This window comes from Pan troglodytes, chromosome 10 (genome assembly GCF_028858775.2).
Source record: "Pan troglodytes isolate AG18354 chromosome 10, NHGRI_mPanTro3-v2.0_pri, whole genome shotgun sequence".
In the NCBI taxonomy this organism is placed as follows: domain Eukaryota; kingdom Metazoa; phylum Chordata; class Mammalia; order Primates; family Hominidae; genus Pan; species Pan troglodytes.
The window spans coordinates 10,010,768-10,030,995 of NC_072408.2; the positions used below are offsets into that span (position 1 = coordinate 10,010,768).

At 50.1% G+C, this 20,228-nt stretch overlaps 2 protein-coding genes across 5 annotated transcripts in view; one reads left to right on the forward strand and one right to left on the reverse strand.

Annotated features, from left to right (window-relative positions):
• ITFG2 (integrin alpha FG-GAP repeat containing 2) overlaps nt 1–20,228 on the forward strand; it is a 47,141-nt gene that overhangs the window by 24,828 nt on the left and 2,085 nt on the right. Inside the window, exons 13-14 of one of the 2 annotated variants that reach the window (XM_063784762.1) lie at nt 3,507–3,661; nt 10,848–11,018. The exons of the other annotated variant lie outside the window; for it this stretch is intronic. Coding sequence (XP_063640832.1) covers nt 3,507–3,661; nt 10,848–10,962 — 270 coding nt within the window. The 3' untranslated portion in view covers nt 10,963–11,018. Of the gene's footprint in view, nt 1–3,506; nt 3,662–10,847; nt 11,019–20,228 lie in introns of those variants that run through there. 2 annotated transcript variants of the gene reach the window in all.
• Nucleotides 11,707–19,865, reverse strand: TEX52 (testis expressed 52). Of its 3 annotated transcripts, XM_054663017.2 has the most exons (4): nt 19,626–19,778; nt 18,872–18,946; nt 17,567–18,117; nt 11,707–12,186 (listed from the first exon to the last, which is right to left on the reverse strand). In XM_054663017.2, the coding sequence occupies exons 3-4, from the start codon at nt 18,115–18,117 to the stop codon at nt 11,892–11,894; spliced, it is 846 nt and encodes a 281-aa protein (XP_054518992.1). In that variant the 5' UTR covers nt 18,872–18,946; nt 19,626–19,778; the 3' UTR covers nt 11,707–11,891. The 3 variants fall into 3 exon arrangements, with proteins under 3 accessions (XP_054518992.1, XP_054518991.1, XP_063642308.1); XM_054663016.1 differs by lacking the exon at nt 18,872–18,946 and having other exon boundaries at nt 19,626–19,865; XM_063786238.1 differs by lacking the exon at nt 18,872–18,946 and having other exon boundaries at nt 17,520–18,117; nt 19,626–19,784.

Here is a 20,228-nt window from a genome sequence, read left to right on the forward strand (position 1 = left end):
CCGGGCGCGGTGGCAGGCGCCTGTAGTCCCAGCTACTCGGGAGGCTGAGGCAGGAGAATGGCGTGAACGCGGGAGGTGGAGCTTGCAGTGAGCCGAGATCACGCCACTGCACTCCAGCCTAGGCGACAGAGAGAGACTCCGTCTCAAAAAAAAAAATTAGCTGGGCATGGTGGCACACGCCTGTAATCCCAACTACTTGGGAGGCTGAGGCAGGAGAATTGCTTGAAGCTGGGAGGAGGAGGTTGCAGTGAGACAAGATTGTGCCATTGCACTCCAGCCTGGGCAACAAGAGTGAAACTCCGTCTCAAAAAAAAAAAACCCAAAAAACAAAAACAAAACAAAATTAAAAATTAGCCAAGTGTGGTGGCATGTACCTATAGTCTCAACTACTCAGGAGGCTGAGGTGGGAGGATCACTTGAGTCCAGAAATTCGAGGCTGCAGTGAGCTATGATGGCACCACTGAACTCCAACCTGGGTGACAGAGCGAGACACTGTCTCTAAAAGAAAAAAATTCTTAGAAAATATGCCCAAGATTCAGTTATGATATAGCAGAGCAGGTGGTCCAGTCCTTGTGTTCTCTCTCCCAAGTTCTGTTCAATTTACACTGTGCCTAAAGGAGAATACTGATAGAGATGATAAACACGGAAAGAAAACCAAACTGCAATAGGATGCCATTTCTCAAGATTTGCCCCACCCAGAGCCCAGCTTCATTTAGACTTAGCTTTAGTGGAACTTTCCAGCTCCCTCCCATGTCTTGACATCCATTACCACCATATGTTTGCTTGGGATAGAGGTCAAAGAGGATCCTCTGGCATGTTTTGCTGGGTTCCTGTAGTCATTTCAACAGGATTAACTATAATCTATAATTGATAGATTATTGAGTGACACACAGCGTGATGCTGGGCAGGCCCCAAGCTGAAAAGCATCTCCTCCAACTTACTTTATTCTTAGCAATTCATTCCTTTGGTTTGAAAATTCTTCAGCATCTTCAAGAGTCCTTTACTAATGCATCCTTTGGGGGAGTTATGCTAAATTATCAACTCACAAGGATGAGATGGCTCTAGGGAGCCAGCCTGCCAACATGGATGGGCTGTCCCAGGCTCTCAAGTGAGCTCAGGTCTGTACACTGCACCCCAGGGAAGAGTAAACGTGCCTGGGGCATAGAATGGAGACTTTGGAGTTTGGAGTTTGGAGTGGGTTTGGGGACATCAGCTTCTCTTTTCCAGTTAGTCTGATAAGTCCTTTGTTGCCTGGCCCTGGAAACCACTTGTGGTCCGAAAATGCCATTCTCTGGAATGTAGCTGTGGAGTAGGAAGAGAGTTGGCCCCTGTGTTCTGTAACCCAAGCAAGTACTGTCTCACTGCCATCTTGGGGCAGGCTCTGCAGTAAGGAGAATCTCTCTTGCCTTTTTGTGTTTCTTGGTTTCTTCCTTTGTAAATACAAGGCATAGTCTCTGCCCTTCCCCCAGATTGCCAGAAGAGTGGGATATATTGTTCTAGCAATATAAAGCTCTGAGGCCTTTCTGCAGGACTGTAGACATCCCTTTGCTGTGATAGTGAAGAATGTGAGGAGTGTTGTGAGGCTAGGCGAGCGGCCCAGCCTTGCCCATGACAGCTCAGTCTCCTCCCCTCATAACTTTTTTACCTAACAGAGAATTAAAAAAAAACAATTTAGCTGGGCACAGTGGCTCATGCCTGTAATCCCAGCACTTTGGGAGGCTGAGGCAGGTGGATCACTTGAGGTCAGGAGTTCAAGACCAGCCTAACCAATGTAGTGAAACGCTGTCTCTACTAAAAATACAAAAATTAGGCAGGCATAGTGGCGCATGCCTGTAATCCGAGCTACTCAGATGCTGAAGTGGGGGAATCACTTGAACCTGAAAGGCAGAGGTTACAGTGAGCCGAGATCATGCCGCTGCACTCCAGCCTAGGTGACAGGGTGAAACTCCGGCTCAAAAAAAACCAAGTAATTAATCAACAAGGAATAACTCTATTGGTCTCTAATAATGAGACAGAGGGGGAAGAAACTTCGTCCAACTATTCAGGAAGATTAAGCAATTCTGAACCGTTAGGAGTAGAAGAAGTGAGCGTATTCTCGTCCAAAACACTTGGAAAATGTCTGTTATTCTCTGAAGTGAATGGATCTAAATTCAGAAATGCTGAGAGAAAAAATGAAAGTGAGAAATATGGCTCCTTCGCTGCATTGGTTCTTCTATGAATGAAGTTTTTTTTCCTTCAGAAAAAAGTAGTTATTGAGCACCTACTACGTACTGGACGCTGAGCTAGGCCCTGGGTGTACAGTGGAGAGCCAGATGAGGTCCCTGCCCTCATGGAGTTCACATTCTAATGGAGCAGGTAGATAATGAACAACTAAATTTATAACCTCAGGTGGTGGTAAGTGCTGAAGAAAATACACCATGGAATAGTATGGAGCCATAAAAAATAACAAAATCATGTCCTCTGCAGCAACATGGATGCGGTTGGAGGACATTATCCTGAGCGAATTAACACAGAAACAGGAAACCAAATATTGCGTGTTTTCACTTATAAGCGGGAGCTAAACAAGGAGTACAAATGGACACAAAGATGGGAACAACAGACACTGGGGACTCCAAAAGCGAGGAAGGAAAGAGGAGCTAGGGCTGAAGAACTTCCTGGTGGGCACTGTGGTCACTCTCTGAGTGACAGGATCAATAGAAGCGCAGACCTGAGCACCATGCACTGTGCCCTTCTAACAAACCTGCACATGTACCCCCTGAATCTAACCAAAAAAAAAAAAAAAGGCAAGATCTATCAGGTTCATGAGTAGGAAGGTTCAATATCATAAAGATGGCCGGGCGCAGTGGCTCACGCCTATAATTCCAGCACTTTGGGAGGCCGAGGTGGGTGGATCACCTGAAGCCAGCAGTTCAAGACCAGCCTGGCCAACATGGTGAAACCCCGTCTCTACTAAAAATACAAAAAAAAATTAGCTGGGTGTGGTGGCTCATGCCTGTAGTCCCAGCTACTCGGGAGATTGAGGCATGAGAAACACTTGAAACCGGGAGGTGGATCAAGTTGAAGTGAGCTGAGATCATGTCACTGCACTCCAGCCTGGGAGACAGAGCGAGACTCTGTCTCAAAAAAAAAAAAAAAGGATTTAATTTCTTCCCCAATTTGTCCATAAACTCAATATAATTCTAAATATCATGCCTGTAATCCCAGCACTTTGGGAGGCCGAGGCAGGCGGATCACAAGGTCAGGAGATTGAGACCATCCTGGCTAACACGGTGAAACCCCATCTCTACTAAAAATACAAAAATTTAGCCGGGCGCGGTGGCAGGCGCCTGTAGTCCCAGCTACTCGGGAGGCTGAGGCAGGAGAATGGTGTGAACCCGGGAGGCGGAGCTTTCAGTGAGCTGAGATCACGCCACTGCCCTCCAGCCTGGGTGAGAGAGCAAGACTCCGTCTCAAAATAAATAAATAAAATTCTAAATAAAATCCAAATACAATTTTTTTTTTTGTAGAAAAAAAGAGAAAAAAGCAGGGTAAGAAGAGAAAGTGGTGGAGTTGAGCTGGGCAGAGTGGCTCTTTTAGAAGCGATGACATTTACACATAGGTCACTATGGAGAGGGCCATGCAGACACCTGGAGGAGTGCCACAGACACAGGGAAGAGTGCAGGTAAGACAGGGTAGTCTGGGATTGTCCTTCTTATGTCCCCAAACCCCCCTGGGGCAGGGGGGTGGACTGGCCTTTCTCCATCCCCTCTGTCAGGCCCGTCTCCTCCTATGGCCAGTCACTCACATCTGCAAGACAACAGACTGGCTGCAGTACAGAACATCGTCTCTTGCTATGGAGAGAATAGGGTTAACTTGTCTATACCACGAGCAAGCCCTTGTCCTGGATCCCGCTGCTCAATCACCCTGGCATAGTGCCCATCCCACTGAATCTGTTAGGCTGCCAGAGCCTGGGTTCCCTCTGCAGAACGGAGATCACGGAGTACCACTGAGTGCGTTCTCAGACTCGCCAGAGGGCTCTGGTGTTTTTGTATTTCTAGCAATGATGAAGGGGCAGAGAAGGGCTTAAAAAGGAAGGCTCCCTTGGCCTTCCAGCTTGATAAGCCCTCAGGCACAAAGGCCTCCTAAAACACTTTCTGTCTTTAGATAAAACCAGACCACACCTTGCATTTACCACTGGGTGTCAGACAGTTATTGGTGATCCTAAACTCATGCTGTCTGATACAGTAACTACTAGACATGTATGGTTATTGAGCCCTTGAGATGTGGCCAATCTGAACTGAGATATGCTGCAAGTTAAACCACACACTGGATTTTGAAAACAATACAAAAACCTGTGTGAAACATCTCATGAATTATTTTCTAATTGATTGCATTACTTTATATTGATTTTTTTTTTTTCTTTGAGACAGAGTCTCACCCTGTCACCCAGGCTGGAGTGCAGTGGCATGATCTCGGCTCACTGCAACCTCCGCCTCCTGGGTTCAAGCGATTCTCCTGTCTCAGCCTCCCGAGTAGCTGGGACTACAGGCGCCCGCCACCACGCCCGGCTAATTTTTGTATTTTTAGTAGTGATGTGGTTTCACCATGTTGGCCAGGATGGTCTCGATCTCCTGACCTCGTGATCCACCCCCTTCAGCCTCCCAAAGTGCTGGGATTACAGGCATGAACCACTGTGCGTGGCCCCATATTGATAATATTTTTGATCTATTGGGTTAAATAAAATACATAAAAACAATAATATAATAATAATAACAATGTAATAATAAAAATTAATTTCACTTGTTTCTTTTTTTTTTGAGATGGAGTCTTGCTCTGTCGCCCAGGCTGGAGTGCTGTGGCACGATCTCGGCTCACTGCAACGTCTACCTCCTGGGTTCAAGGGATTCTCCTGCCTCAGCCTCCCAAGTAGCTGGGACTACAGGCATGTGCCACCACGCCCAGCTATTTTTTTGTATTTTTAGTAGAGACAGAGTTTCACCATATTAGCCAGGATGGTCTTGATCTCCTGATCTCGTAATCCACCCGCCTCGGCCTCCCAAAGTGCTGGGATTACAGGCATGAGCCACCACGCCCAGCCTTGTTTCCTTTTTTTTAAAAAAAAGTAAGAAATGTTTTAGGCCGGGTGTGGTGGCTCAAGCCTGTAATCCCAGCACTTTGGAAGGCAAGAGGATCACCTGAGGCCAGGAGCTTAAGACCAGTGTGGGCAACATAGTGACAGCTCGTCGCTACAAAAAAAAATTCAGCCAGGCATAGTGACATGCGCCTTTAGTTCCAGCTACTCGGGAGGCTGAGGCAGGAGAATTGCTTGAGCACAGGAGGTAGAGGCTACAGCGAGCCAAGATCATGCCATTGCACTCCAGCCTGGGTTACAGAGTGAGACCCTGTCTCAAAACAAACAAACAAAAAATTTTAATTATAGATGTTGCTCCATTATGTTTCTGTTGGAGAGCCCTGATCTAAATAGATTCTACAGCTCCTTTCCTCTTTCCTGATAGAATCTCAATTCTCTCAGGAAGTTCTTTTTTAATCTAAGTCCTGGTGGCTGTATTCAAAGTTCATGCCCTCTTATCCAAGCCTAGCAGAGATAGAGATGAACTGTATCCCACCTTCCTTGTCATAGCCGTTCATGCCTTCAGAGATCCTTCCATCTTTTCAACATTCTTTCCTCAAGGCTGAATAGTGCCAATTCTTGTCTCTGCTGGTGGGGATGGAGAGGAGAGCTCCTCTGGCCCAGTGAAATCACCCAGTCCAGTGCCCTGCCACATAAGGAAATTCCCGGAATATTCTTTATAGAATGGGTTATTCAGAGCTAGACAAACAGCTCTCTTGAACCCGTGGAGGGTTAAGGGCAGCCAGTTTCTATTTCAGGCTTTCTCCTCTGGGCCTGTCAGATCTGCTGAAGACAGGAATGAAGTTGTTTTCCAGAATTCTCCTGTCCAGCAAGGGCCGCAGGCAGCCCGTGCTGCCAGGAGAGCACACCTCCCTACTGCCATCCCAAAGAGGTGGATCTTCCAAAGGCTGCCAGGCAAGGACAACATTTTATATTTCTGACACTAGGATTATTTTCCTGTTTCATGGATGGCAAAACCAAGGCACGAAGAGGTCAAGTGCTTTGGCTCTGTTGATGAAAGCAGCCTGAGCATGGCATGGTGAACTCAGAGGGGCCTGATCAAGAGTTCCAACTCATGGCCGAGGACGGTGGCTCATGCCTGTAATCTCAGCACTTAAGGAGGCCGAGGTGGGTGGATCACCTGAGGTCAGGAGTTCGAGACCAACCTGGCCAACATAGGGAAACCCAGTCTCTACTAAAAATACAAAAATTAGGTGGGCATGGTGGCGTGCGCCCATAGTCCCAGCTACTCAGGAAGCTGAGGCAGAAGAATCACGTGAACCCGGGAGGTGGAGGTTGCAGTGAGCTGAGTTCGTGCCACTGCACTCCAGCCTGGGTGACAGAGCGAGACTCCATCTCAAAAAAAAAAAAAAAAAAAAAGTTCCAACTCTGTCCCTGTACTAGCTGGGTGACCTGGGGTGAAGTGCTTAATCTTTTGGCATTTGTTTCTTCATCCGTAAAAATGAAATAACACATAATCTGTAGAGTTGGTGCGAAGTTTGAATGAGACAGAATAGCAAAAAGTAGTAAACTAGGCCAGGCATGGTGGCTCACGCCTGTAATCCCAGGACTTTGGGAGGCCAAAGAGGGAGGACCTCTTGAGCCCAGGAGTTCAGCCTGGGCAAGCATGGCGAAACCCATCTCTACTAAAAATACAAAAAAAAAAAAAAAAATAGCCAGGCATGGTGGCACACGCTTGTGGTCCCAGCTACTCAGGAGGCTGAAGTGGGAGGATTGCTTGAGCCTGGGAGGTAGAGGTTGCAATGAGCTGAGATCACACAGCTACACTCCAGCCTGGGTGAGAGTGAGACCCTGTCTCAAAAAAAATAAAATAAGGCTGGGCATGGTGGCTGACGCCTGTAATGGCAGCACTTTGGGAGGCTGAGGTGGGCGGATCACATGAGGTCAGGAGTTCGACACCAGCCTGTCCAATGTGACGAAACCCTGTCGCTACTAAAAATACAAAAATTAGCTGAGCATAGTGGTGTGCGCTTGTAATCCCAGCTACTTGGGAAGCTGAGACAGGAGAATCACCTGAACCAAGGAGGCAGAGGTTGCAGTGAGCCAGTATCACACCACTGCACTCCAGCCTGGACAGCAGAGCAAGACTCTGTCTCAAAATAATAATTATAATAAATTAAATAATAGCAAGTTGTATGCCTCAGTTTAGTATCTCCAAGATGGAAATCATACAGGACCTACCTTCAGCACTCCTGTCCCTCCCTCTTTGTTTATCTTTTTTTATTTCTCGCTTCCATTCCCCTGTATTTTCTCCCTCCTCCTTGCCTAAGCTGTGGGCCTGCACTTGGCACCCTTGGACACGACCTCCCCTTCCTAGTGATACTCAGACTGAAGAAGTCACTGACTGTTGTTTGGGAACCATGTCATGATACCTAGTGTCAATGTTCAATAAACACCCAGTAAACATAAGGGTGCTCTAAGGGAAGCCACACATCGAAATTCCTGTCTTGGAATTTGGACAACGGCAAGATGCAGCCACATTCTTTACAGGCGTGGAGGCATTCGTGAGGCTCTGCCCTGGGACTGGCAGGGAATGAACGGGCTTGGGACTAACGTAAGTGGAGCAGCTATGTGAAGAGCCACGGGAACCGCTACCTGTGATGGCAGGTGGGCAGCAGCCACCATTGACACTGTGTAATGAAAAGAGCAAATGTGTGCGGCTCGGTGGCAGCACAGCTAAGCACAGGGCTCAGTGATGGAAAAGAGGCATGAAGACAAGGGGCTCCCAGCAAGTGAGGCAGCGATGAGTTGGAATGAAGGCTGGAGGGTCGCAGGGAAGCTGGAAAGTGAGTTGGGGGCTGTCTGCAGAGGGGATCTTGGCTCGAGTTTGTCATCTCAAGGAGCAGCTATGGGGCTTTTTGAGGCATGGTAATTAGATGAGACAACCCTGGCAGGGCATGACTGGCAACGTGGGTGGCCCTGTATGGTCCCCCAGGGGTTCCCAGTCCCCACAGCTTCCCGACTCCCTGGCCCCAGCCATTCCTCAAGCTCCCAGCAGCTCAGGAACTTGCGTCAGCAGCTCAGGTCATGACACCAAGATCAGGCTTGGAAAGGGGGAGGTGGAGGGAGGGGAGTTTTTGGCCTGGAAATGGCTGGGAAGACTTCCTTTGCTGGGGTTAACTATTGTCCGTGAAGCTGGTGGCATTCAGCAGGGCACAGGGTGTTCTGGGGAGTGAAGTATGTGGGGGAAAGGGGTGTCCATACCTTCACCCCTGCCTCCCTCTCAGAGCTGCACTCCAGCTGTGGTGAAAGAGTGGATCTTTAGGCAGATACAGATACAGAGATTCCCCCCACCCCACCCCACCAAAGGCTTTCAGGACCTCTAGGTTCATTCGTGTGTGGGGATGGAGTAAGGAGGTTGCTCATGCTTGCCAGCCAAGTGTATGTAGGCTGAGCTGGGGTGATTTTCTTTTTCTTTTTCTTTTTTTTGTTGAGTTAGGGTCTCACTGTATTCCCCAGGCTGGTCTGAAACTCCTGGGCTCAAGCGATCCTCCTGCCTCAGCCTCCCAAGTAGCTGGGACTACAGGTGCACACCACTGCACCTGCCTGGCTGGGGGTTGCCTCGTTAGGGTCCCCAGGCCCGGAAGGTTGCGTGCTTGCTATTGCTGCCCCGCAGACCCCCATGGCCTGCTGGAGCTAGGGGGCGCCAGAAGCCTTACTTCTGTGTCTCTGGCCGATAAACAAGAGAGCCTGGATACTGCTGCAGAGCAGAGGCTGTTCCGGAGAGCAGGGCTGGAAGGTGGTGGGGCGGGGTGAAGTCCTGACTAGAGGCTGGGAGCTTCTGGGTGGGCAGGGTCTGCCAGGGCAGGAGCCTGTGTGAGTGCAGCTTCCTTTCTGCCCGCCCCTAGCTGAAGGCCAGAGAGTAGGCAGCTTGTTTTCAAGAATCCCAATGGCTTTCTTCTTCCCACTCCCTAAATCTTCTTGCCCACCCTCTAACCATGCCCAGGGCCTCTCGCTGTGAGGTGGCAAGTAGCCCGAGAAGCAGATGGTAGCCCAGGCCTTGCAGTCCCCGCTCCGGCACACCCCTCCCATCCTCTCGCCAGGAGGCTGCCTGGCTTTGTGGTCCGGAGCAAGTCACTTCTCGACGGGCTTCACTTTGCCCATCTGAAGTCTGAGGTTGTTAGGCGTGTTTTCTAATGGCCTGCCCAGCTCTGACATTTTTGGATCCTATGTAAAGGGAACCCTCCTTTCCACCCTCATTCCCAGTCCAGAGTGAGGAGATTGGGTAAATTCCCAGAGCCCTGGCACTCCCGTGGAGCAGTCAGGAAACGCTCCTTCACCCCTCAATTCTGCTCTCACACACCCCGTCGCACATACACTCACATACACCAAGCAGAGAGGAGCAAAGAGAAGGACCATGTAAGACAATCACGGACATGGCGTTAGAAGGAAACTGAGAAACGCTCTACAAGAGTTCGATGTATTACATTATTTTTAATTTAGATGAAATTCACATAACACAAAATTTACCATTTTAAAGTGTACGTACACTTCAGTGGCTTTTCATATATTCACAGTGTTGTGCAACCACTACCCCTATCTAGTTCAAAAATATTTTCAGTTCTCCCCTCCTCCAGCATCTGGGAAGCATCCATTCACCTTCCAGCTCTGTGGCTTTGCGGGTTCTAGACATTTCATGTAAATGCAGTCATACAATATGTGGCTTTTTGTGTCTGGCTTTTTTCATTTAGCATAATGTTTTCAAGGTTTATCCATGTTGTAACATGTATTCTTTTAAAAAAATTTTTAATGTGTAAAATATACATATCATAACATTTACCTTTTAATCATTCATAAGTACACAAATCAGTGGCATGAGGTGGTCCATTCCCAATGTTGTGCTGTCATCACCACTGTCTGTTTTCAGAACTTTGTCATCATCATCCCCAACAGAAACCCTGTACCCATTAAACAGTAACTCCCGGCCAGGCACGGTGGCTCACGCCTGTAATCCCAGTAATTCCAGCACTTTGGGAGGCCGAGGTGGGCGGATCACAAGGTCAGGAGATCGAGCCCATCCTGGCTAACACGGTGAAACCCTGTCTCTACTAAAAATACAAAAAATTAGCCGGGCGTGGTGGCGCGCGCCTGTAGTCCCAGCTACTCGGGAGGCTGAGGCAGGAGAATTGCTTGAACCCAAGAAGTGGAGATTGCAGTGAGCCAAGATCACGCCACTGCACTCCAACCTGGGTGACAGAGTAAGACTGTCAAAAAAAAAAAAAAAAAAAAAGCCCCCCTAAAAAATCACTGACTCCCCATGCCCTTCCTCCAAGCCCCTGATATCTTCTGTTCAACTTTCTGTCTCTATACGTTTGCCTATTCTAGGTACCTCACGTAGGTGAAATCATACAATATGTGTGTGGCCTTTTGTGTCTGGCTTGTTTCACTCAGCATGATGTTTTCAAGTTTCATCCACACTGTAGCATCTATCAATACTCCATTTCTTTTTATGGCTACATAATATTCTATCTACTTATTATTTTTATTCTATGAACACTGATTGACAGCTTCATTTCTGGAGGGCCGCCAGTGTGCTACACACTTTGCAGGTCCTTCACCTATATTCTTGTATTTATTCCATTTATTTATAAACGAATGGTCCCCATTGCGCAGATGCGGAACCTGAAAGCCAGAGGGAATAGCGACTTTTCCAGAGGTCACATTGCTGCTTAGTGGTTAAAGCAGCTCTAGAGCCCTGTGATGTCTTGATTCCCAGGTGCCTGCAGGGCTTGAGAGAAATGGAGACAAAGAAGGCCGTGGGCAGGAGGCCAAGAGAAGCCCAGCAGGTGCGACCATCAATGTGGGAATGTGATGGGGGTGGGAGGAGGTGAGGTAGGGCCCCCACCATTTCAGCTTCTTCCCCTCCAGCCACCTTCCCATCGCCCTCCCCAACCATCTCCACCCCAGCCAGGGCCAACACCATTCTGACTGTTGCTTTGCCTGCCTCTACTTTACCCCTGGTCTTTGACTCCCTGATAGAAAAAGCTGAGGCCCAAGGCCTCTGGGCTGACTGCTCTTTTGGCATAAGTCCTCCACACCCTTCCCCCACAGGTATCCCCAACAGGGTGTGGAGAGGCCGCTCTTTTACCTTGAAGTTCTACTTTGTTCTACTCTTGTTCCTCTGCTGAGACCTGGTTAGCCTTCCTGGGGCCTGACTCTCCCATTCTCCGGCACCAGCCCTGACCTGACCTGTCCTCCTCCAAACCCTGCATGGGGCCCTGCAACCAAGCACAGCTGTGTCTGGTCTTTGTCCAGACATCAAATGGTCCAGGGAGGGGGTGGCATTGTGGTTATTTTTGCCTAAGAGGCTTTCTATACCCTGACCAATCCCAGCCTCATTCCCAATGGGTTATGAGAGTGGAGATAGCTGTTTCTTATCCATGTTTCTTACAGTGCCTCTTCCCCCACCCCAACAGACACACACACACACACACACACACACTCCTTCCTTCCCACTTCTCCTCTCCTTAGGAACTGGAGCCCCTCCCTGTTCTCCCTGCCCTACCCAGCCTCCTGGCCGCAGTCCTCCCACCTTCGATGAGAGTCCTCCAAGGAAGAAATATAACAATTTAGAATTTCAGTTGAATCTCCAATAGCCTGGGGTACAGAGGTGCCTTGAGGCTGGGAGGATGGTGGAGAGGCTGTTCTGCAGAAGCCAGAGTCCTTTTGCTACCCCAGGGCCTCTTGCTGAAGGAGCATTGATTGAGAACACTGGAGCCTGAGGCTCTGGGTATCACGATCGTCCCCTCTGGAAGCCCTTCTAGAAGTGTCCAGGTCTTCTCTTCCTCTTCCTTGCTGGGGATTTGCTTGCTTGTGCCTTGGAGAGATGGTGGAGGGGTAAGGCAGTTCTGTCCTTTATCAGGGTTTGGAAATCCCTTATGAGGTCCTGGCTCAGGGGCGCGCTGGGCAGCAAGGCCAGCTTTAGCACCTTCTCCTGGTAGTGAGGCAGAGGGTTCGGGCAGGGCCAGCTCCTGGCGAAATTATTGGGAAACGGATTGGGCATGAGCTGGAGGCCCTGGGGTTCAAACCTCCCACCAGCAGATATGTGCCGGTACCTGTTGGGAGAAGGGTATGGAGAGAACAGAGAGATCAAAGAAGAGATCCAGGCACAGTGGAGAGACGGGGAAGGGGAAGGGTGATGCCGCTGTCCACAAGCTAGTTAGCCATCAGGTGGCAGGGAATCCCTTCTGTCTCTCCGCCTAATCGGATATTGACCTATGCCAAATGGCCTGCACCTTATGTGTGTGTGTTGGTGTTAGGCTGGTGAAATAATGTCGTGCAGCTGGTAAGCCTTCCATCCTTTTGACATACTGCATATAATATTATGATCCAGATCCCAATCCAGATTCTAACTGTCCTTCAAGTCTCACCTTTTCCACTAATGCAGTGACAGTGGGAAAATCACAGAACTCAACTCAACTGGATAACTGCCTCTTCTCAGTAAGCCTGCGGTATTGGGTCGAACAGTAGGAAACAGACTTTTGTTTCTTTTAACACAGCCGAATAGTGGCCAGTTTTCTATGACTCAGCACACTTTGCCCCTGGTTCGGCAGATAGTCCCCTGTTTGCTGTTGTTGGTTTATGCAGGGGCTCTCAGCCTGGCTGCACATTACAATCACCCTGGGAGCTTTTAAACACAACCCACCCACGCTGCCCTCAAGGTCAGTTAGTTAGAATCTCCAGAGGGAGGCTCAAACCTCAGCATTTGAAAAAAGAGCCCCTAGGCCAGACCCAGTGGCTCACACCTGTAATCCCAGCACTTTGGGAGGCCGAGGCGGGTGGATCACAAGGTCAAGAGTTCGAGACCAGCCTGGCCAACATGATGAAACTCCGTCTCTACTAAAAATACAAAAATTAGCCAGACATGGTGGCAGACACCTGTAGTCCCAGCTACTCGGGAGGCTGAGGCAGGAGAATCACTTGAACCCGGGAGGAGGAGGTTGCAAGCAGTGAGCCCAGATCACGCCACCGCACTCCAGCCTGGGCAAGAGCAAGACTCTGTCTCAAAAAAAAAAAAATGGGGCCCCAGGTCATGATAATGGGCTGCCAGATTTACATGTAAATGTTGTATTTCCCCAACAAGATCATGCTTACATCTCATTCTATGTCTGAAGTCCTCTGGGTCCCTACAGCTTCAATGCTTCAATGTGCTCACTGACTGATCCAGAGTCTTTGTTTTTGTTTTGTTTTTTTGAGACAGAGTCTCACTCTGTTGCCCAGGCCAGAGTGCAATGGCATGATCTTGGCTCACTGCAACCTCCATCTCCCAGGCTCCAGTGATTCTCCTGCCTCAGCCTCCCAAGTAGCTGGGATTACAGGTGCACCACCACTCCTGGCTAATTTTTTATATTTTTAGTAGAGATGGGGTTTCACCATGTTGGCCAGGCTGGTCTCGAAGTCTTGACCTCAAGTGATTCGCCTGCCTTGGCCTCCCAAACTGCTGAGATTACAAGCATGAGCCAACACGCCAGGCCCAGAGTCTTTTTTTTTTTTTTTTTTTTTTTTTTTTTGAGACAGAGTCTCGCTTAGCCAGGCATGGTGGCACGTGCCTGTAATCCCAGCTACTTGGGAGGCTGAGGCAGGAGAATCGCTTGAACCCAGGAGGCAGTGAGCAGTGCCGAGATCATACCATTGCTCTCCAGCCTGGGTGACAAGAGCGAAACTCCATCTGAAAAAAAAAAACATTAAAGATTTAAAGATGTATAGGGCACTTACCGTGAATGGAGTTTGCAAGACTGGAAGTTGCTCTGGGTAAGTGAGTGAGTGGAGAGTGAGTGAGTGAATGTGAAGGCCTAGGACATTACTGTACACTACTGTGGACTTCATAAACACTACATGATTTGGTGACACTAAATTTATTTATTTATTTTGAGATGGAGTCTGACTCTGTCCCTGATGCTCGAGCACAGTGGCCATGATCTTGGCTCACTGCAACCTCCACCTCCTGCGTTCAGGCGATTCTCCTGCCTCTGCCTCCCGAGTAGCTGGGATTACAGGGCCCCGCCACCATGCCTGGCTAGTTTTTGTATTTTTAGTGGAGACAGGGTTTCGCCATGGTGGCCAAGCTGTCCTTGAACTCCTGACCTCAGGTGATCCACCTGCCTTGGCCTCCCAGAGTGTTGGGATTACAGGCGTGAGCCACCACGCCCGGCCGCTAAATTTGTTTTATTTTATTTTATTTTATTTATTTATTTTTATTTTAATTTTTTCCCAAGATGTAGTCTTGATCTGTCACCCAGGCTGGAATGCAGTGGCGTGATCTCAGCTCACTACAACTTCCACCTCCCGGGTTCAAGTGATTCTCCTGCCTCAGCCTCCCCAGTAGCTGGGATTACAGGCATGTGCCACCACGCCTGACTAATTTTTGTATTTGTAGTAGAGAGAGGGTTTCACCATGTTGGCCAGGCTGGTCTTGAACTCCTTACCTCAAGTGATCTGCCCGCCTCGACCTTCCAAAGTGCTGGGATTACAGGCGTGAGCCACCATTCCCGGTCCACTAAATTTATTTTTAAAATGAGGTAATTGTGCTAAAATGTTAAGACAACTTCAACATCATCAGGCAGGAGTTTTTTTTTTTAGCTCCATTATAATCTTATGGGACCGCTGTGGTATATGTGGTCTGTCATTGACCAAAAGGTTTTGTGGCACATGACTTCCTGTTATGTGTCCTGCCTTCTCTGGGGACCTAATTCCTTGTCTGAGACTTGTCTGAGACACATTCCTTCATTCCTGGTTCCAGGGCCTGGGCCTACAGCAGTAAACATGTGAGACAAGGATCCTACTGTCATGGAGATACCATACTAATAATGGTACAATCTATTGAGCCCCTTCTGTATGTATGCTAGGCCCTGTGCCATTTGACCCTCTAACCACCTTAACCACCTGCTGTGGGAACTGTTTTTTTTTCTTTTGAGCTAGGGTCTCACCATGTTGCCCAGCCTGGAGTGCAGTGGCACAGTGATGGCTAACTGCAGCCTCGACCTCCTGGGCTCAGACAGTCCTCCCACTTCAGCCTCCCATGTAGCTGGGATTATGGGCATGTGCCACCATGCCTGGCTAATTTTTTGATATTTTTGTGGAGACGGGGTCTCATATGGTGCCCCAGGCTGGTCTTGAACTGGCCTCAAGCGATCCTCCCACTTCGGCCTCCCAAAGTGTTGGGATTACAGGCATGAACCATCATACTCGGCTAGGCAAGATACTTGACCTGTCCAGCTCAGATAGCCCACCTGTAAAATGGGGTTAATGAGGCCGGGCACGGTGGCTCGCGCCTATAATCCCAGCACTTTGGGAGGCCGAGTTGGGCCTGAGGTCGGGAGTTCAAGACTAGCCTGGCCAACATGGAGAAACCCCGTCTCTACTAAAAAGTACAAAAATTAGCCAGGCATGGTGACGGGAGCCTGTAATCCCAGCTACTCAGGAGGCTGAGGCAGGGAGAATGGTTTGAACCCAGGAGGCGGAGGTTACAGTGAGCCAAGATCACACCACTGCACTCTAGCCTGGGCGACAGAGGAAGACTCTGCCTCAAAAAAAAAGAAACAAACAAACAAAAAAAACGGGGTTAATGATAGTTTCTACTCAGAAGGTCCTGGGAGATTAAATAATACAGAGAAGTGTTTGGCAGAACACCACCTGGCACTGTCATGCCACTGTGAGTCTCTCTGGAGTGCTGTAAGTCTTTCTCCCCTTTGCCAGGGTCAGCACCTATCAGCAACTGGCAATCTTCAGGGCAAGGGTAGCAGGGAGGCAGGGAGAAGCCTGGGTCCCCACAAAGGAGACTGATCTCTCAAAGTCACCAACCTTTGGTGTTTTTTTTTTTTTTTTTTGAAACAAAGTCTCGCTCTTGTCACCCAGGCTGGAGTGGTGCAGTGGCATGTTGGCTCACTGCAACCTCCACCTCCCGGGTTCAAGTGATTCCCCTGCCTCAGCCTCCTGAGTAGTACAGGCGCCTGCCACCACGCCCAGCTAATTTTTGTAATTTTAGTAGAGACGGGGTTTCACCATGTTGGCCAGGCTGGTCTCGAACTCCTGACCTCAGGCGATCTGCCCGCCTTGGCCTCCCAAAGTGCTGGGATTACAGGCGTGAGCCACCAGGCCCGGCCTGGTTTTTTTTTGTTTGTTTTTTTGTTTTGTTTTTTTTTTTCAGATTAAAAATCTTCACAGCCACTCCAACTCCCCAGTGCTTTGGTCCTGCCCTTGGGATTGGAATTTGAGACATTCCTTTTCATTGCCTTCCCCGTTTCTTGTTACTCTTGCATGCGTAGTGCCTGGGCTGGACACAGTTGGGAAGCATCCGTGAGTTCCCAGGGTGGCCGGGAGGGGGAGCTGCGGGGTTCACAGCGGCTCCTCTCAACGTTCCTGACTCCGCTCCGACTTCTCAGCCCTGCCTGGAGGGCCTCAGCCCTGCCTGGAGGGGCTCAGCCACTGCTTTTAGCTGTCTGCTGGCTTTCTACCCTTCCAGCCTGAACCCTGACTTCCCCATGAGGCCTTCCTGTGGCGGGGACACTCCAGGTCGCTGCACCCCTTCTCTCCTGAATTTCTGTAACAACATCTAACTTTTATTTAATTAATTAATTTATTTAGAGATGGAGTTTCTCTCTTGTCGCCCAGGCTGGAGTGCAATGGCACCATCTTGGCTCACTGCAACCTCCGCCTCCCAGGTTCAAGTGATTCTCCTGCCTCAGTCTCCTGAGTAGCCAGGATTGCAGGCACCCATCACCACACCCGGCTAATTTTGTATTTTTAGTAGGGAGGGGGTTTCTCCATGTCGGTCAGGCTGGTCTGGAACTCCCGACCTCAGGTGATCCGGCCGCCTCGGCCTCCTAAAGTTCTGGGATTACAGGTGTGAGCCACCGCGCCCGGCCATAACATCTAACTTTTGTTCAGTTCTTCCACGTATTCACTAGCTCAATTTATCCTCCCACAGTGAGGTCAGTACCTGAGGCTCCCCCCTTCATCGGTGGGGGAGCTGAGGCTGGAGAAGCTGGGCACCTCACCATGGTGATGGGGTTGGAACTGTACTCCAGGCCTTCGGGCTACAGCTTTCCCTCCAGTTCTTTACATTAATAACTGACTTCCTTACAACACCCCCTGTCTCACACTCTGGGCCCTTTGCATGTGTAGCCTTTTTTTGATAGCTATCTTTGCAAAGCTCCTTGAGGGCAGGCACTGAGTCACACTTCTCTGTATCCCCAGTGCCTAGCAGGTGTCACCTGCATAGCCGTCCCCCAGATTTTAGTGAAATTCCTTGCCTCCACTCGCTGTTCTTCCCTTGTCTCCACCTCGTCCTTCCAGCTACACTCAGAAAAGAGTTTGGTTTTCAGATGGCCAGAGCGGGGAAGGACAGAGTCCCGGTTAGAAACAGGAACCCGAGAGAGGGAGGGGTCACCTGGGCAGGGCAGGCTGGGTGGGCTCCCTGAGGAGGCACCGTCTTACTTCTTGAAGCTCGCTGGCGGCTGGATGTTGCCCTGGGCATCGAGTGGGGGTGCTCTTGCCTCACTCCTCAACTTGAGCTTCTCCACCTCCTTCAACTCCTTCACTGTCCTGAAAATCACCTGCTTCTTCCTTTTCATGTCCACAAACGTGGGATAACAGTGGATGAAGGTCAGGAAGCTGTTTTGCCCCATCCAGGAGGGAGGGGGGATGGGGTGCTCCGTGGGGGGGCATCTGTGGGCATTGGAGTCGGTCAGCCAGCGCCAGACATTGCTATCGTAGGGCCTGTCAGGCCGGGTGGGGAAGGTGGCAGGCAGACGGCACACATCGAGCCACGTGTGAAAGCCCCAGGTGTGCTGGGCGCCACCCTTCCAAGGGTGGATGAGCCGCTGACGCACCTTGGACTTCATATCTGTGCAGGGCGGCAGCTTCAGAGCCAGCTGGTGGTAGGCTTGCCGGGTGAAGCCAGGGAACTCCCAGGACTCACTGGGGAGGAAGAACTCACGCTGAGCCCACGTTTGGGAGGATGGGAGGGACTCGCTGGCCTGGACCATCTAGGGAGAGACAAAAGGGAGCCTGGGGAAGGTTGTGCAGACAGGGGTGCAGAAAGGTGGGCGAGGCACTCTGCTCTCCTTCCCAGGCACGACCTCTGCCAGCCCAGGATTCTCATGAGGACATAGAAGTCCTGGCAGGGCCGCATCTCCATCCCTCTCCTTCCCGGCGGAAGTTATGGCTGCTGCGTATCATCTTCACAGTCACTCATCTTTTGATCTCTTGCCATTGACCATATTTTGGCTTTGACTTCCCACCCTCTGTGCTCAGCTTTCACTCTTTACCTTCACCTGCCTCCTCCGTTCTGGCATCCCCACATTCCCACCCAGGAACTGGTGCTCCTTAGAGGGCACATCAGGCCTCAGGAAATCATGAAGGGAAATGCTCCCTACCATGCCAAGGGGGGCAGCCCACCTTCACTTGCTCCTGGTCTTGGCGGCATACCAGGAAAGTCCTCCAGAAAATAGGGCCAGGGGTTTTCCCATCCCAGACTCCTCTCAATACTCATTTGTCCGTCACTGATGCTTTCCTCCCACTCCTCATTAAAACGCTAGTATAGAAAGCATCTAGAATGGCAGCTCCTTCCCCTTTCTGCACCCTGCCCCCCATGAAATAAACAGCAGCAAGTACATATTGACGCTGTGCTAAATACTTACAAGCATCTTATTGAACCCCCACAACTCTATGAGCAAGTATTGCTATCGTCCCCATCTCAAAGATGCAGAAAGCAAGACACAGTAAGGGTGGGTGACTCACACAGGGTGCTGGTGCCTGAGTGACAGCTGGGACTTAAGCTCTCTGTCTGTGCTCTTGCTTGGCATACCATGCTGGCTGAAATGAAATGGCCTTACTTAGCACAGTGCCTGACTGCAACAAAAATGTGCCTCTTTTAAAATGCTTCGCCCTCCTATCCATCCCCAGGGACGTTTTCTCTTTTTAGATGGAGTTTCACTCTTGTTACCCAGGCTGGAGGTGCAATGGTGCAGTCTCGGCTCACTGCAACCTCCACCTCCCGGGTTCAAGTGATTCTCCTGCCTCAGCCTCCTGGGTAGCTGGGATTACAGGCGCGTGCCACCATGCCTGGCTAATTTTGTATTTTTAGTAGAGACGGTTTCATCATGTTGGCCAAGCTGGTCTCAAACTCCTAACCTCAGGTGAACCATTCCCCTCGACCTCCCAAAGTGCTGGGATTGCAGGCGTGAGCCACTGTGCCTGGCCCCCAGGACTTTTCTGATTGCAAAAACCCACCTGTTTCTTGAGCTTGGGCCCCTAAGTCGTTTCTACAAGGTCACCCCAGTGGGTGGGGCTGGGAGATGTGGCACTAGCCAGGCATCTCCTCTCTTTTCTGAGCTCTGGGTTCCTAGTGTCATAGGATGAAAAGGGGAAGACAGCAGAAAATGTATGGGCCAGGCAGTCTGCTGCCCAGAAGAAAGCCTGGCCCACTATAAGGGACAGCCTGTAGCCCAGTGGGGTACAAAAAGGTAGGCAGCAGAGATGGGCCACCCCCTACCTGCAGGAAAGGTTCTTCCATATGAGATGGGTGACTGGGCCCTCTGAGTGATCTTTGCCGGTTACTGGCCATTCTTCTGGGCCTCAGAGCCAGGAGGGGCGGCTTTGTGGGGAAGCCCTTTCTGGCACCATTGTTTACTGCTGGGGTTGCTATGGTGATGCTGCTTGAGTGGTGATGCAGAGAAGAGGCCCTCACCTGTCCCTGGAGCCTCTTGTGTCCCTTGGGCCCCTGGCTGCTTTTCAGGTTAGACAGGCAGGGGATAGCACTTTCTTCAAGTTCTGACTGCAAAAAATGGTAACAGGAGCTGCTGCCAGGCAGAACAAAAGCAGGGGCAGGCTGGCTCCCAGGCCTCAGGGTGGAGATGGCAGTGGGAATGAAGCACCTGTAACTGGGCCTTTCCTGCCCTAATGTTCAGGGGGCCCAACCCCCTTGAGCTTGTCTTATTAAGAACCCTCAAAAGGCCTAAGTTAACCAGCAGGTCCAAAGGTCCCAAGGAACAAGGTCGGAGATGCCAGGGAAAAGAGGTGAGCTGTGCAGGACTAGCACTGGGAAAACTGGCAATTTGTGTTGTCAAGTGTGTGCCTGTGCAAGTGCTCCAACTGC